The sequence below is a fragment of the Hippoglossus hippoglossus genome, chromosome 16, assembly GCF_009819705.1.
Source record: "Hippoglossus hippoglossus isolate fHipHip1 chromosome 16, fHipHip1.pri, whole genome shotgun sequence".
Taxonomy (NCBI): Eukaryota; Metazoa; Chordata; class Actinopteri; order Pleuronectiformes; family Pleuronectidae; genus Hippoglossus; species Hippoglossus hippoglossus.
The window spans coordinates 14,881,688-14,895,856 of record NC_047166.1 but is presented as its reverse complement, the minus strand read 5'-3'; the positions used below and the strand labels follow the sequence as shown (position 1 = coordinate 14,895,856).

Below are 14,169 nucleotides of genomic sequence, written 5' to 3'. Positions count from 1 at the left end.
TAATCATCAAAATGTATGGGCATAATATTGATAAACAGTATGATGAACCTTTGTTATATTGTTAGTGAGCAAAGTTATATCGGGATTTGTTGCTCAGCCAAAATAAAATGTGTCTTAAGTAAAGTTGCCCCCTGCAGTTCCAAGAATGAACAACAGAGAGAGACAAAGTTCTGATTTGGAAATAAATGCAAAACTATTTTTGGTTAAGAACCAAGTAACGTTTGACCATAAATAGTTAACAGACTGTTGTAGGGAATGAGATGAATACGTACTCTCCCCAAACACTCATGTTTATGTGAGTCAGCAGCCAAAACAGAAACTGGGGTTGTCATGATGAATAAAGTGAGTGGGTGCAGAGACAATAAGACTCTGTGCTCATCAGGATGTTTTTAGAAATGAAAGAGTTAGGAACTTCCAGAAGATTCAAGGGAAATTATGGGAAATTATGTGTTTTCATTAAAAGGCATGTTCACCTTATCCGTTTGGATTTACACATTGTGGTTATACCCATCACACATCCTCCGCCATTGACTCAATTTACCCACATACACTTGACTTCAATGTAAAATGAGAAATATTCTGTTTTACAAATATTTGTAAATGACTTGGTTCTGAAAAGTTCTAAAACACGTCAGTCATATAAATGAACTTGAAATAAGCACTGCTCTTTCCTCAGATCTCATAACCTTTATTGATATTGTTACATTTCAGAGGGTGGAAAAGATAAATACTGTATATGAATCACTTATGCTGAGTTATTGAAAGAAAAACATTTGCATTTCACAGTTAAAATGCATTGGTCTTCCAGAATACAGTTACTGGGTAAACGAAAACAAACTAAAACCAAGAATTGTTCATTTATTAACTGCAGTTGCCATGTGACTTTTTTTATTGAGCTGTTACACAAGACTTTCTCAAGGATTGTTTTCTCCAATGAGCAAAAGCTGCTGAAAAAGAAAGAGAGTGTTGCAACAGAGGAGACGCGTGTTTATAACATTATATGATATATTTAATATACACAGCATACTTAAACATTCAGAAATGAAAAATAAAGCAAGTACAATAGAAAAGGCTTTCATGGTTAATGGCATTTATCAGCAGAGGCTATAAAAACATATAACAAAGTGAAGCCATCCAGTGGAGTTTACCTTGATTAATATCTGATCAATTGTAATATAATCCGGATTATTTAAAACCATGATTTTGCTGAATGCATGTGAAATATCACGTGTCCGTGAGTTGAGCTTATACGGTGACATAGTGTTTGTGAAACCACTGTGTGAAGTCTAATGACGTCTGAATGGCTTGGGTCAAGAAAATGCAGGAAAGAATCAGCATTCTTTTTTTCTCTGTATTGTGTAATGATGCTCTACATGCTGCATTCATTACTGCCCTTATTGTTCATGTGAGAGTTTATCTGCACAGACTCATGTTAAAGGGATAGTTCACCCAAAAAATGATAATTCACCCATTACCTACTCACCTCTATGCTGATGGAGGGGTGGGTGAAGTGTTTGATTTCACAAAACACTTCTGGAGTTTCAGGGGTAAACAGTGTTGCAGCCAAATCCAATACAATTGAAGTAAATGGTGACCACATTTTCCCAAAAAAAAAAACAACTGAAAAAGCCTAACATGCCTCCATGCTGCTCCTGTGGTGTCATCCAAGTGTCCATAAGCCCCGACTTTCATATTCGAGGACATTTAGACTAAAAACTTGGTGCAAATGACACCGGTTCGAGCCAAATTTTAATGTCTTGGGTTTACGGACACTTGGATGATGCATATTTGGGTGAACTGTCCCATTAAGGCCTCAGACGATGTTGAACTCACAGACCGAGGCCTTTTGGGCCCTGCAGCTCTCGTCGAACCACCTCCCATTGGCTGTGGTGGAGAGGATGGCACAGTTCTGGCTGCGCCCTCCGTCCGGCTGCAGGGTGATCTCCGTCTCCCAGTTCTTGAACCGCACACTGGACCCAGACTGGTCCACCCACTGGCCGTCGGTCACCATGTCGTTGATGCCCAGCCAGATGTGCTCCTCGGGGCCGATGCTCTGGCGGACGTAGCTGTAGAGCTGGTCGTTCTCGTCCCCTGACAGAGGGGTGCCCAGGCTGCCCCCTTTGGCGATGCAGTCTTCGCTGGCGGCGTGGAAGGTCTTCTTCACCGGGTCACCCAGGAAACACTTCCCTAGGATCTTTGTGCCTCTCAGACAAACTGAAGGGTGAGAGTCAGTGTGCGTCAGGTGTGAGTGTTGCCTGCATTTATCTCTCTGTCACTAGAAAGATGTTAAATCAGACACACTCTTCTGAGTGTTAAACAAAAAAAACATGGTTGTTTACTTTTGAATAATATGGATAATATTATTATTTGATAATAACCTATTAATTAGGCATTAATTGCCATATTTATTGTTATTGTATTATTATTGTTGTTATTATTATTATTATCATCGTCATCATTATTATTATTGTTTCCTATTTGATTCATTAATTAATTAATTGATTAGTTGTTATGAATTTCTTGTTTAACACTCCAAACAATTTTTAAAAGTTTTTCACAAAAGAATAAAAATGTTATTAAATTAAATTCACTCAGAGATGAACGTTTTTTTTTTAAAATACTTTGTTTCAAGTGTTCTTGCAAAAATCCCTGTAGACATTTGCAGTGTCTTTGCAGGAGCAGTACCTGTTTGTAGAGCCTGCTGCTCTTTCAACAAATTCAGCTCCTGAATTATGTCACTTATCTGTTTCCTCAGCTCCTCGATTGCTACGCTGTTTGCAGAGTCTGAAAGAAAAATAAGCACAAACATAATGCGTTAACTACTGATGGACTCTCATAATAGCTCAGTCATGTTGCTCTTCTTAGTGTGCTATTCTGAGATTTAACAAGTGAGAACATTGTTTTCGTTTCTTCTATCAAGTTAAATCCTACCTCTCTTGCCACTTCTTTTCTTCATGCTGCTCTTCTGGAGTGTGCACTGTGCCAGCAGCAGAAGGCAAAAGATCAGCCAAACACCTCTGGTCTCCATCGTTCATGTAACACTTTGAATCCACCAGAAATATTGTTTTGATGCAGCACCACAAAAAAGCTCCTCGCAGCTCTGCCTCCTGGCAAGACTGTCGTGTTTCACCAGAGTCCAATGAGGAAATCTTATCTCAGTGAAAACAAATGTTTTACAGATGTTTTACAGCCACTTGTGTTGCTGTTGAAACGCTGAAGGGAGATGGATGAGGAGCAGGATTGTGCCTCGTTTAACATCGTCCAGACAAGCCTGACTCTGGTTCCATGTGTTTGTAGGTTACTAATAAATTACAGGAAGCTCCTATCTGTCTGAGCATTAACTCACATTCCTGACAGAAACAGAAGAGCATCTGTTTTCACCAAATAGCAACAACTAATAAGTGATGAATGATTACGCACGGCTGTTTTCTAAGTGAGCTGTGTTTAATCTTTTGTTTTCCTGTCAAAGGATCTGTTGCTTTTCTGGGCCAGCGGTTGCATGTTTGGGCTTCCTCCCGGAGCCCACATCTGGATCTCCTCAGTGAGTTGAAGGCGGGGCACATGACACGTGGCAGAGACTTAAGACACTTATATAATAAAGAAACATTATTGTGAACTTGTTTAATCTAAGACTGGTGAGACAGCTAATGTGATGCAATCCACATCCAAACAAGTAGCTTGAGCTTTTTATGTGAAACCTGGATAATTAAGTTTCAACTTATGGATATGTCACCAGCTTATTATAAATCATCATATCTCCCAATGACCCTGAATGTTTATAAAGGGTCCTTAGACCTAAATGCATTTAAATTTTAAATCTCTTTACACCCATTAAAACTCTTCTTTGTTCCTCAAAATTACATATTCAAAAGGTTTGTCATGGCCCTAAAATGGCCAAGTGGCCCTAAAGTGTCACTCAACACCTCCTGTCCTCATTTTGTGATTGGCATCTCTGAATATCCTAATATGACCCCTCCCCTGCAACCATCCCCCCCCTCACCGCCACCTGCTGCTGAGAAGCTTCTCCAGTTCTGAGCCCCGCACCCACAAGTTGACAGGATTGGTTTCTTAGATTTGTGACATCACAAACCCCGGCTGTGTGAATCCTGTTTTTGTAGGGTGGCTTTGTTTGTTGTTTGTTTGTTTGTTGTTGACTGCAGAGATATGTATACGTGAATGTATGAGGGGCCGAATACAACATTTGCGACGCAAACTGCAGCACGGCTTTGTGTGGAGTTTCACTTTGGTGAATTTTCACCTGTGATGTTCACTTTGCATTCGTATATGTGTGACTGTGTCCTTAAGGTGGAAATACTTAGTCACTGCATTGACTGGTGAGAGTTCTGATTGGCTCGCCAGCTTGGGCCTGAATACAGTGTCAACTTGTAGCTTGTTTCATGTATGAATAAGAAACTTTCCATGTTGAAAATATCCCGGCACAAATTTCAATTACAAATGGACAAAATGTATTTTCCATCCCTTGTGTAGCACTTCAATACAAGGTTGCCTGAGATGGTTAATAAGGTCAGGTAACACCTTGTCATCACAGATTTTTTCTTTTGTCTAATAAAAAAAAAAGCACTGACAAAAAACAGGGAGAGGTTGTATCAATATATTTGAAATAAAATATTTACAAAATACATCAACAATAGTTCTAGTAGAACAGTCATGTGACATTCACTGAAAATAAGTCATTTATAATAAATATACAAAAGTTCAGGCAACGGCAAAGGCAGCTCGTAAAATTCATACAGAAAAAACAATGCCCAGTCACGGTGTTCGCTGCCGTGTGCACAGCGGAGCACGCTGACGCCCGAGACTGATTCAGAGCTGGTCAGCGCCACAAAAGTAGACAGTGCGTGGGTCACAATAAAATATTCACTCGAATGCATAGTTAGTTAGTTAGGTAATTAGTTCATTTCAGTCCAGACTCCATCATCAGTTCTTCATCGTCCTCAGAATGATTATGGATGTGGTGTCTGCAGATACATGGAAGGCTGTTGGATTATATGATGTTTTGTGCACCTACAGTACATTGTTTATGTACACTCTGACTTGTATTGTTATTAATTTATGTTACATTCTTCTATTTGTCTGAATCCTATATGCATGTGGAATATTACATTTCCCTCTGGAGATCAATAAAGTGTTGTATTATTATAAACTGTGGTCATAGTTCTCTAGTACTGCCACGTCTGTTTAATGTGCTTTGTGCATTTGTTCATTGCTCAGTAGATAAGAAGCACTTGAGTTAAGTACAAAGCACTTTGCATCGCAACTTTGCTGCTTACTTCAAACCAACGAGCAAAGCTCAGTGCAGCAGCTCCTACTCTGGTTTATCGATCTGGGTATATTTCTAATATAATTTAGAGTTTGGAAGTTTAGAATTTCTCCATGGTTAAAAAAACACTGAAAAAAGTAAAAAATGTACAGGAACACACAGGGTTTGCAAAAATCACTGCACGTAAAAATGAAAACAACTGAGTAAAGAACACAACAAAAAAAGACACAGGTTGAATTAAAAACATGCAAGAATAAATTAAGTGTGCTTCATGTTTAAAAAAAAATACAGTGAGTCCTCTTCTTCTTGTTGCCACGGATCAGAAGCCTCTGCAGAGCGTTAGGCACCGTCACTCTGGTCTACGTCGGGCAAAGCACTGCAATAAAAACAGAGATGAACATTAACATTAACATTATGACTGAATATGGCAAGTTAGGAAATAAAGAGGAGGAAAAGTAAAAGGAAAACATCACTTATAGACTGGAGCAAATCAAATGGAGCATAACTTATCTCAAACACAGGGTGAGTGATCTGAAAGATTAATACTTGAAGGCGACTAATGCGTTGACCTAAATGTTGACTGCAGGGTAAATAGAGCTCTACAGTGTGAGGCAGTGAGTCATTCTCTGTGAGGGAGTCAAGACACTATCGGGGTTAAACGAGGCTGCAGCAGATCATTGTGAGTCACTGTGTGTGTGTGTGTGTGTGTGTGTGTGTGTGTGTGTTTGTTGGGGGGGTGGGGGGGTGGGGGGGGGGGTGGGGGGGTGGAGAAGTGAGGAGAACGTGGAGGTCAGACTGCACTACACTTCAGTGGTAGAGAGGGGGCGCTCTCTACTCCCATTGTGAGCGACAACACACAACAGTGCACATCACATGAGAATGTGACACAAATCTCACCGTCCATTGCTCACACCAGAGCTAGCAGGTGCAAGGCAGAACATGAGACGCAGAAAAAGAGAACAGAACGATGTGAAATAAAAAAAACACACAGAAGATAGAGCTCAGATGCTTTGGTAGGAAACAAAGAAAAAGGAACTGGTTGTTTATTGTGAATCACATTTATAGTAATTCAAATTAAATCAAACATTTTATGTTGATTTCCTTAAAAACATAAAGGTTTTCTGTCTATGTTTCCTTATGGTATAATCAATGTGTTATATGATTATATGCTTTTCAGAATGAGGTTTGAATACATTCTGCGACATTTTAGTCAGAGTAAAAACGAAATTGAAGTTGCTCAGCTTACAATGATTTCTAAAATGTACATAGAATATTTAAAGGCTTTCTAAACTTAATAAAATGATTTTGCAAATACGTTTTACACTAAGTTTCATTGGTAAAATTGCCTTGAATACTTTAGCTGTGTTGGCAAAACACAAATTTGTAAGTTTTGACAAGAGTGGAGGCCAGGTAAATTAAAAACAGGTGTTCTGCAGAAAACAATCTTGTTTATGATTTGTAAACATAAAAAAAACACTGGAGTGGTCCTTGGACCCTGTGTTATCAGCAAAGTCACAACTGATCAGTCCCAATATAAACTACAGGACACAACTATCAACACGAGAGACACTCACCTTTGAGTATATAGTCTGTTAAGAGACTGGGCACCTTGTCGCTGTCGTCTCTCATAGCTTGTAGAACTGAGGAGCAGCAGATGGAGCAGAGTGAGTCACAGCCACTGAAGCTCAAACATGGTGGGTACTGAGATGAGGAAACTTACTCTTGGTGAGGATCTGAAGGTCCTCGATCGAAGGAGGACGTCCCTTCTTCTCATACGGGATGACTGTGGTCAAATACTGTGCAGGGAGACAAGGACAGGGAGGCAGACATTTAAAAAGACAGATCGTCTAATGCATGAGTGATGGAGAAACAGTCTGACTTGGTCTTTACTGAAGCACCATAACTGTAAGAGTGCATATTATCATAGCAGAAAGTAACCTGTCTTTCACTGCACCCACTCCCAAAGGTTTGTCTGAAGCTGTTCTGAATGACGGAGGAGAATCCCTCCATGCTGAAGCGCTGAGGAGGAAGGAAGCAAAGTGCAGAAACACAAGAGGGGAGATCATCAAAGAAAAGACTCGATTTTTTGGAAAACACAGAATAGAAATAGCACTGGGAGGGAAAGAAAGCTCTGGTGATGTTTCCTTAAAGGGGACATAGCATGCAAATTCCACTTTGTTAGTGCTTCTACAGGTTAATGTGGGTATCTGGCATGTCTACCAACCCAAAAACTCTGGGAAAAAAACACTCGTGCGTTTTCTTATGGTTCCTCTAAGTCAGAAACGTCATGCTTGAGCGACTCGATTGAGCTTCCTGGGTTTTGTGTCGTAACAAGGCACTGGAAGTCTCCCTACATGGTCTTGGCCCGCCCACCCCCCACCTCACCCCGCCCCCCCCCCCCCCCCCCCCCCCCCCGGTCCCCCCCCGTCCCCCCACACTCATTACGCCGGGTTTACACCGGACGCAGCGAGGCTGCGAGGCAGCGCAGCGCCGTTCCCAAGCGCGCAGCCGGGCTGTTCACACGGGACGAGCATTTCTCCGCTGGTCAGCCCGCGATTCACTCACATGTGGCATTTGTCTGGATCGTTGGGACTGGGAGGCTGCAGCAGTTGCTCGGGCGCGACCGCTCGCTCTCCCATGCGTGAGCTGGAATTTGTGTCAGCGCCACACAGCCAGCAGTATGGAAGACTTCCGCAGTGTTCAGCTCTACTGTAACACTGCGGAAGTCTTCCACACTGCTGGCTGTGTGGAAGACTTCCGCGGAAGTCTTCCACACTGCTGGCTGTGTGGAAGACTTCCGCAGTGTTCAGCACTACTGTACGCCGGGTTACAGTAGTTACGCCGGGTTAACACCGGACGCGGAAGCGCCGCTGCGAGGCAGCGCAGCGCCGTTCCCAAGCGCGCAGCCGCCTGGCTGTTCACACGGGACGTGCATTTCTCCGCGCTGGTCAGCCCCATAGACTGTATATATAAGGTCAGCCCGCGATTCTGCTTTCTCCGCTTGTTGTTGTACCCGTTGAATGTCGGGGTTCGGGGGTAAATGATGGTCTTCATAGCCCCCCCCCTCTCTTTCTCTCTCTGTCTGTCTGCTTGTGTGCTTGTAGTGGATGGGCAGAGGGGGACATTTAATTATGTGATTGGGAAAATTAAAACTCCAGGACAACAGAAGGGGAATACAAAGTATGGGATGCATATTTGATAATTTATATCATATAAAATATGTAATTTATATCGTTTAAAATCATGGGGGGAGAGGGGGGAGGGGGGAGCTGGCTCATTAGCATTTAAAGGAACAGGCACTCAAAACAGGTCACTCTGTGGAGGGCTGTTTTATACAGGGTAAAAAGGGTGCTCCTGATGATCCTTGTGGTATTTTGACCAAAGTATGTTACAGACATTTCATTAAGACCCCAAGGAACCATATCAACTTGTGGTAAAATGGGCATGCTATGTCCCCTTTAAAATCCTGACAACAAGAATAAAGTGCTCACAGATCCGACTGTTTTCTCAGCGTGGCCCTGCGACGTCCCAGCTCCGCCTTTGAGCTTCTTCTTCTTCCTCAGTAGCTCGCGGTGCTCCTTCTGTCGGTTTTGCACGTCGATGAGCGCTGAGATGAAACTGTTCTTCACCTCTTTCTCAAAGTCCAGCTCGTCCCTGAGAGCCAGCTGCTGGACCAGCTCCTCCGAGAAGCTCCTGATGTTCGTCTCGGTCTCCTCCAGACACTCGTTCAGCTCCGCCACACTCAGGGTCCTCACCTCTGCACCGCAAAAACACACAAAGAAACAGTTATTTAACGGAAGCCAGACAGGCCCTTTAAAATGTGCCAAAATCATTTATATACTGAATTTATTATATTTATAAGTAGCTATTTTGTACTATAAAAAACAGGGTGAAACCTCATGATTGACAGCTGAGAATGACTTGGGATTGGTCGAGTGTGTATATCGGTGGGACCTCGATACCATGGCTCCACTCCATGATCACTACTGCATAGGCTTAGGCTTCAAATCACGTCAAATGTGCAAGATGGCAGCAGCTGTATCTGGGATATTTTGGCTTCATTTTTGAGCAACCGGGAGGAAGTGGAAACACGTCGTCCATCTTTATTAGCGGTCTGTGGTATATCACAGTAATTTCACATTTCCTTTCCCTAAAGCTCATTCCCACTATAAATGTAAACCATTGAAAACAAATATATATTTACACTTTTTTTAAAAAAGGTCTAAATGTACAGCTGAGTACTGTAGTTTTTAGTCCATTTCTTTTGTACTATTTTCAGTTGCAGATTAAAACACATTTGTTGCTCTATTGAGTATGTACAGTAGCTGGACGGTGTATGTGATATTTACTCAATATAAACTACATTACCCATGTTCATGCTGTGTCAGAGTAATAACAGTGTGGTTCACTGATGTGTTTTATAATATGTTGGAGAATGGCGCTCTGGGACACTGAGGAATAAGCTGCAATCAGACCACACGGTTAAATAGGATCAATTCATGATGGTTTTAGTGGGATTTCATGAGACTTGTTGCCAATGAGAAAAATAAAAAATACAATCAGAGTTGCCCTTAAATTTTGATGAAACTGTTCTTAGTTATAAAGTCACAAAATCAAAGAACTTGTTTAAGAATCTTAAAAACAAATCACAAGAAAGGCCTGACCATCAAAGACTCACGAGAACATGTCCCGACCCTGATATAATTAATGTAGCACACAGGCCAGACATATCTCACGAGCCTTAATATTGATGACATATCACAAGAGAACTTGGATAATTTTTCTTGATCAGAGGACACTTACTCTCCTCGTAGCCGGGGCTGCTGGTCGGCCGCTGGACGTCCAGTGAGAGCATGGAGAGGTCAGACTGAGAGGGATCGTGCTGATGCTCCATGTCGGGGGAGTCCTGCATCATCTCTTCTATCTCCTCGATAACCTGAAAGAATTTGAACATCAAGTTATTAAATCTACAACCATGTCACACAGGTTGGAAGCAGGGTGGTCGCTAACAGGCCGGACTATGCTGGAGGTTGGTGTTTATGTAACCTACCTGCTCTGCTGTGTACAGGGGCTCGTCTGCGAGACAGGAGACAATGATGGAGTGCATGTCCAGCTGCTCCCTCAGCTCCTCGTCGTCCGACAGCTCTGCTGTGACATCAGTCTTCCTCTGGACAGGAACAGGAACAGGGGGAGGGGGAGGTGGGGGGTTTAATCAAAGCGCTTAACCCTGGCACAATGAATACATGAGATTTGTGAAATGAACGGACGAAGAGATTTGGCGGGGGAGGGAGACAGGGAGGGAGCAGGGCTGGGGGTTGATGGTAAAGTGGGACAGGGATGGAGGGGAGGGGTGGAGCCACTCACAGGTTTCTCCTCCAGGTTGAACATGGGGATGTGGAGGGAGCGCGTTCGAGAGTGTTTCCAGTCCACCGGCATCACTTGCCCAAAGTTACTGGTTAAAGCGTTCCAGATTCTGTGGACAAAAAAACAAACATTTCATTGTAAACTATTAAGTCACACTGACATACATCCTCTGCCTTGATAGAGAGTCTATCTTCAAACTACTTCTGTTGACACTGAGGCACCGGAGGGAACCACAAACGTTTCATAATCAGATTAATTTTCTGTTTCCGTTCAGAGGGCACTGCTCTAATCCCCAACATGGAACCTTACAAGTCAGAAAATAAAACCGATGATTAAATGTTTGTGTCACAAAGGCCCAAAGCTGCAGCAGATGGAATATATGTCACTGGATCAATGTTTAGTGGTGATTTACCACTAATAGACCCACTGTTTGTCAACTCAGCACTTCAAATGTCTTTGTAATGGCACGCATCTGTCAGAGGGACTAAGTAGAGCTGGTGGATGTTGCATTAAAATGATATTAAGGCAATTTATTGATAAGGTACTCATTAAGTAATCCTTAAGTCTACAATTATTGCATGTCACAGTTTGTCAGTGCAGGAGGTGACACTTTCAAAGTATTTTGTTCAGTGCAAATAGTTAAAAATATTTAATTCACTATGATACAAAACAGAGAAAGAAAGAAAATCCTAACATTTAAAAGCATGAACTAACAATGTTTAGTGTTTTTGTTTGGAAAAAACAACCATTAGATGTAAAAAAAAAAAATAGTTTCAGATTACTTAATAGGTTTAGTTACAGCATATGTTGGTCAACCGATGAATGATATGACATTGCATATTTGTGACATTAGGGTTTTTATGACTATGGATGACATCAAAATATTCCCTGAAGGTGATTCATAGGAAATGATTAAATAAAGTATCACTTTCACAAATATCAGCTGTAGAAACAAAATATGAACTATTGATCCACTCATATCGACTAATATCGGTCTCCAGAAGCCATTTAAGGACAGATACAGATATCATGCCGATATTTCTGCAGCTGTTCTGATGAATGAATGAATCTGTAAAACTTACAGCTCACATTTCCAGGCTGTTTTACTTTAGCTGGACCAAAGATGTCTGTCACTGTCCACTCACCACATCCTTATTTTAATAAAGATAACACAGCAGATACAGTGGTTTAGTAAGGTTTTCATATAAGCTGCAGTTTATTGAGAAGAAGCCTCCTTTTCATTCACACATGAAGAGGATGTTTAACAGCAGCCATCCTGGACAGGCCACAGACACACACTCTCACAAACACACACGCGCACACACTCACACACACTCACTCGTCTGTCTCCAGCAGCGTGTCCTCTGAGATCACACTCACGGGAGCGACGCTCTCTCTCTGGGGGCTGAAATTGTGGAAGCAGGCGGATAACTTCTCCTCGAAGCCGATCACCGGGTCCACGGAGCAGAGCGCGTCCCCCGGGCAGAAGCTGCCGTCGAGCAGCCCCGTCAGGTCCCCATCACGGTGGAGCAGCAGCCGAGCAGCGGCCGCTTCCCCCCCGGCGGCGGTAGCGGCCGCTGCTCGGCCTTTGTGCGTCAGCAGCTCCCGATCCGGAACCACGTTCGAACCCCGCACATGCGACCAGTCGTCGTCAAAGTGTACGACGGGTGCAGCCATGTCCCGGATCAGCCTAACAGCTCCGGGGGAAAGATGAGCGAGCGGCCGGTCTGACAGGCCGCAGCATCCTCCCGGTGTGCCCGCTCACTGCTCCACACACACACACACACAAACACATACGCACACACACAATAGCTGCTGCACGGGGCCCACTAGCGGTCACTGTGTCCCGGGACAAAGCAAAACAAACACCCCACATCAGAGAAGCGGGATGAAGCTGTTTACACTCTGTTTCTCAGTCTGATTAAAATCGAATATAAAAAATCTACAATAAAACATAGCTATTTAATATTTTCTACAAACTAAAATAGTTAAAATGTTGCTAAATTGAGCAACAACAGCAAAACACCGATGTCAAGTGTGTGTGGTGCAGGTTTTGGTCATGTTGTGGGGACCTGAATGTGACATATTATGTAAATTTATGTAAATCATTATATGATGAAGACATGTTTTGAGATTAGATTAATGTTGGGGTTATGGTTTGTTAAATATATGGTTAAAGTTAGACCAAGTCTCCAGGAAATCAATTGAAGTCAATATAGTATGTGTGTGTGTGTGTGTGTGTGTGTGTGTGTGTGTGTGTGTGTGTGTTTATAAACACTATGGAGACATTTTTCCCACAAATTTGAGAAATATTGCCCCAAATTTCAACTTTTGACAAAAAGGGAGAAATCGTCCTACTACCTGTGTTACTTATCCTCTGTATCCCCTTCATTACATTAATTATTTGATCTTATTAACCACTGTTGTTTTTGCATTGTGGTTGTTAATATGATTCGTGTTTTTTATATTGTATTTGTGCTTTTGCATCTGAATGTCATGCCAATATTGAAATTGGGAAGAAATTAGAGATAGAGAGAAACAGTGCCTCCTGTGGTTGAGACATGAACCATCCACGCGTCACTACAGTCAACGGCCTCCTGTGTTTCCCATGGCAACGGACTCATAACAAACAGAGAGGCCTCAGCCGATTCCTCTGAGCTGACTGACCCAGATTGTCCTACAGGGCTTTGACTTAAAGATGAGTTCACCTCTGTCCACGCTGAAGAAAACGAGACGCGCTCCCCTGCAGGGCCACAGTGAGCAATATCAGATCCTGTGGTTCAGTATAATCCATTTTTGAAAGTGTTTAGAAAATGATTTACATCTGTTGTTCACACATTCAGGACTGTTTAACTGGTACCAGACACACATGCAGATGCCCAATATGCATATGTATATTTACATTATACGAACAACATTTTAAGGGCTCAGAGGTAATCATGATGTGGGTTTAATTTAAAACATGGAACCTGTGGTTATCACACCATGATCTGACAATATCCACTGAAACAGAAAGCCATCGATGGTATTACACCAGTTTTCAACTCTCTATTGAGGGCAGGTGTAATTGTTCCTTGCAAGGATTCAGTCATGCACATTCCGATTTTTCCGGTCACGAATATTTTTGCGATTCATCCAAGATTTGTCAGTTGTCAACGCCGCAGTACAACAATGCGCTCCGTCTGTGCCAAATTCTTAAACGATCCTTTAACAAGTTCTGCAGGATAGTAAATTGTTCTCTGTTGTTGATCTGGTAAATGCATTTTTCAGTGTTCAAATTGATAAAGACAGTCAATACTGGTTTGCATTTGAGTCTAACAGAGAAAGTTATACATTCACATGCCTTTGTCAAGGCTATTGTGAATCACCAACCATTTACAACCAGGCACTAAAGGAAAGCTTAAGATCATTAGAGATAACACCAGCAAGTGCACTTTTACAATATGTTGACAATTTAATGATTTGTGCTCCAACTAAAGAACAATGTGAAAATGATTCTGTAGCTCTACTAAAACATCTAGCTG

The 14,169-nt window shown here is 42.2% G+C and overlaps 2 protein-coding genes across 4 annotated transcripts; both read right to left on the bottom strand.

Moving 5' to 3' along the window:
* Positions 1-1,651: 1,651 nt before the first annotated feature.
* On the bottom strand, positions 1,652-3,449 carry clec3ba (C-type lectin domain family 3, member Ba). The gene is made up of 3 exons (XM_034611282.1): positions 2,932-3,449; positions 2,686-2,784; positions 1,652-2,214 (listed from the first exon to the last, which is right to left on the bottom strand). Exons 1-3 carry the CDS (start codon positions 3,026-3,028, stop codon positions 1,814-1,816), a joined length of 597 nt encoding a protein of 198 aa, XP_034467173.1. The 5' UTR covers positions 3,029-3,449; the 3' UTR covers positions 1,652-1,813.
* Positions 3,450-4,596: 1,147 nt separating this feature from the next.
* fez2 (fasciculation and elongation protein zeta 2) lies at positions 4,597-12,454 on the bottom strand. 3 transcript variants are annotated; one of them, XM_034611278.1, is made up of 9 exons: positions 11,985-12,454; positions 10,646-10,754; positions 10,332-10,448; positions 10,085-10,217; positions 8,773-9,038; positions 7,220-7,300; positions 7,002-7,077; positions 6,856-6,921; positions 4,597-5,657 (listed from the first exon to the last, which is right to left on the bottom strand). In XM_034611278.1, the coding sequence occupies exons 1-9, from the start codon at positions 12,320-12,322 to the stop codon at positions 5,641-5,643; spliced, it is 1,203 nt and encodes a 400-aa protein (XP_034467169.1). In that variant the 5' UTR covers positions 12,323-12,454; the 3' UTR covers positions 4,597-5,640. The 3 variants fall into 3 exon arrangements, with proteins under 3 accessions (XP_034467169.1, XP_034467171.1, XP_034467172.1); XM_034611280.1 differs by lacking the exon at positions 7,220-7,300; XM_034611281.1 differs by lacking the exons at positions 4,597-5,657; positions 6,856-6,921; positions 7,002-7,077; positions 7,220-7,300 and adding an exon at positions 7,337-7,431 and having other exon boundaries at positions 8,745-9,038.
* Between the last annotated feature and the right edge of the window lie 1,715 nt (positions 12,455-14,169).

Coding starts and splice junctions, on each gene's coding strand:
- fez2 (XM_034611278.1), bottom strand. CDS start 12,322: ATGGCTGCACCCGTCGTACACTTTGACGACGACTGGTCGCATGTGCGG. Junction 10,218..10,331: donor CCCTGTACACAGCAGAGCAG/GTAGGTTACATA, acceptor AAATTCTTTCAG/GTTATCGAGGAGATAGAAGA. Junction 9,039..10,084: donor CAGCCCCGGCTACGAGGAGA/GTAAGTGTCCTC, acceptor TTTGCGGTGCAG/AGGTGAGGACCCTGAGTGTG.
- clec3ba (XM_034611282.1), bottom strand. CDS start 3,028: ATGGAGACCAGAGGTGTTTGGCTGATCTTTTGCCTTCTGCTGCTGGCA. Junction 2,785..2,931: donor GAAAAGAAGTGGCAAGAGAG/GTAGGATTTAAC, acceptor TTTTTCTTTCAG/ACTCTGCAAACAGCGTAGCA. Junction 2,215..2,685: donor GCAGCAGGCTCTACAAACAG/GTACTGCTCCTG, acceptor CTCACCCTTCAG/TTTGTCTGAGAGGCACAAAG.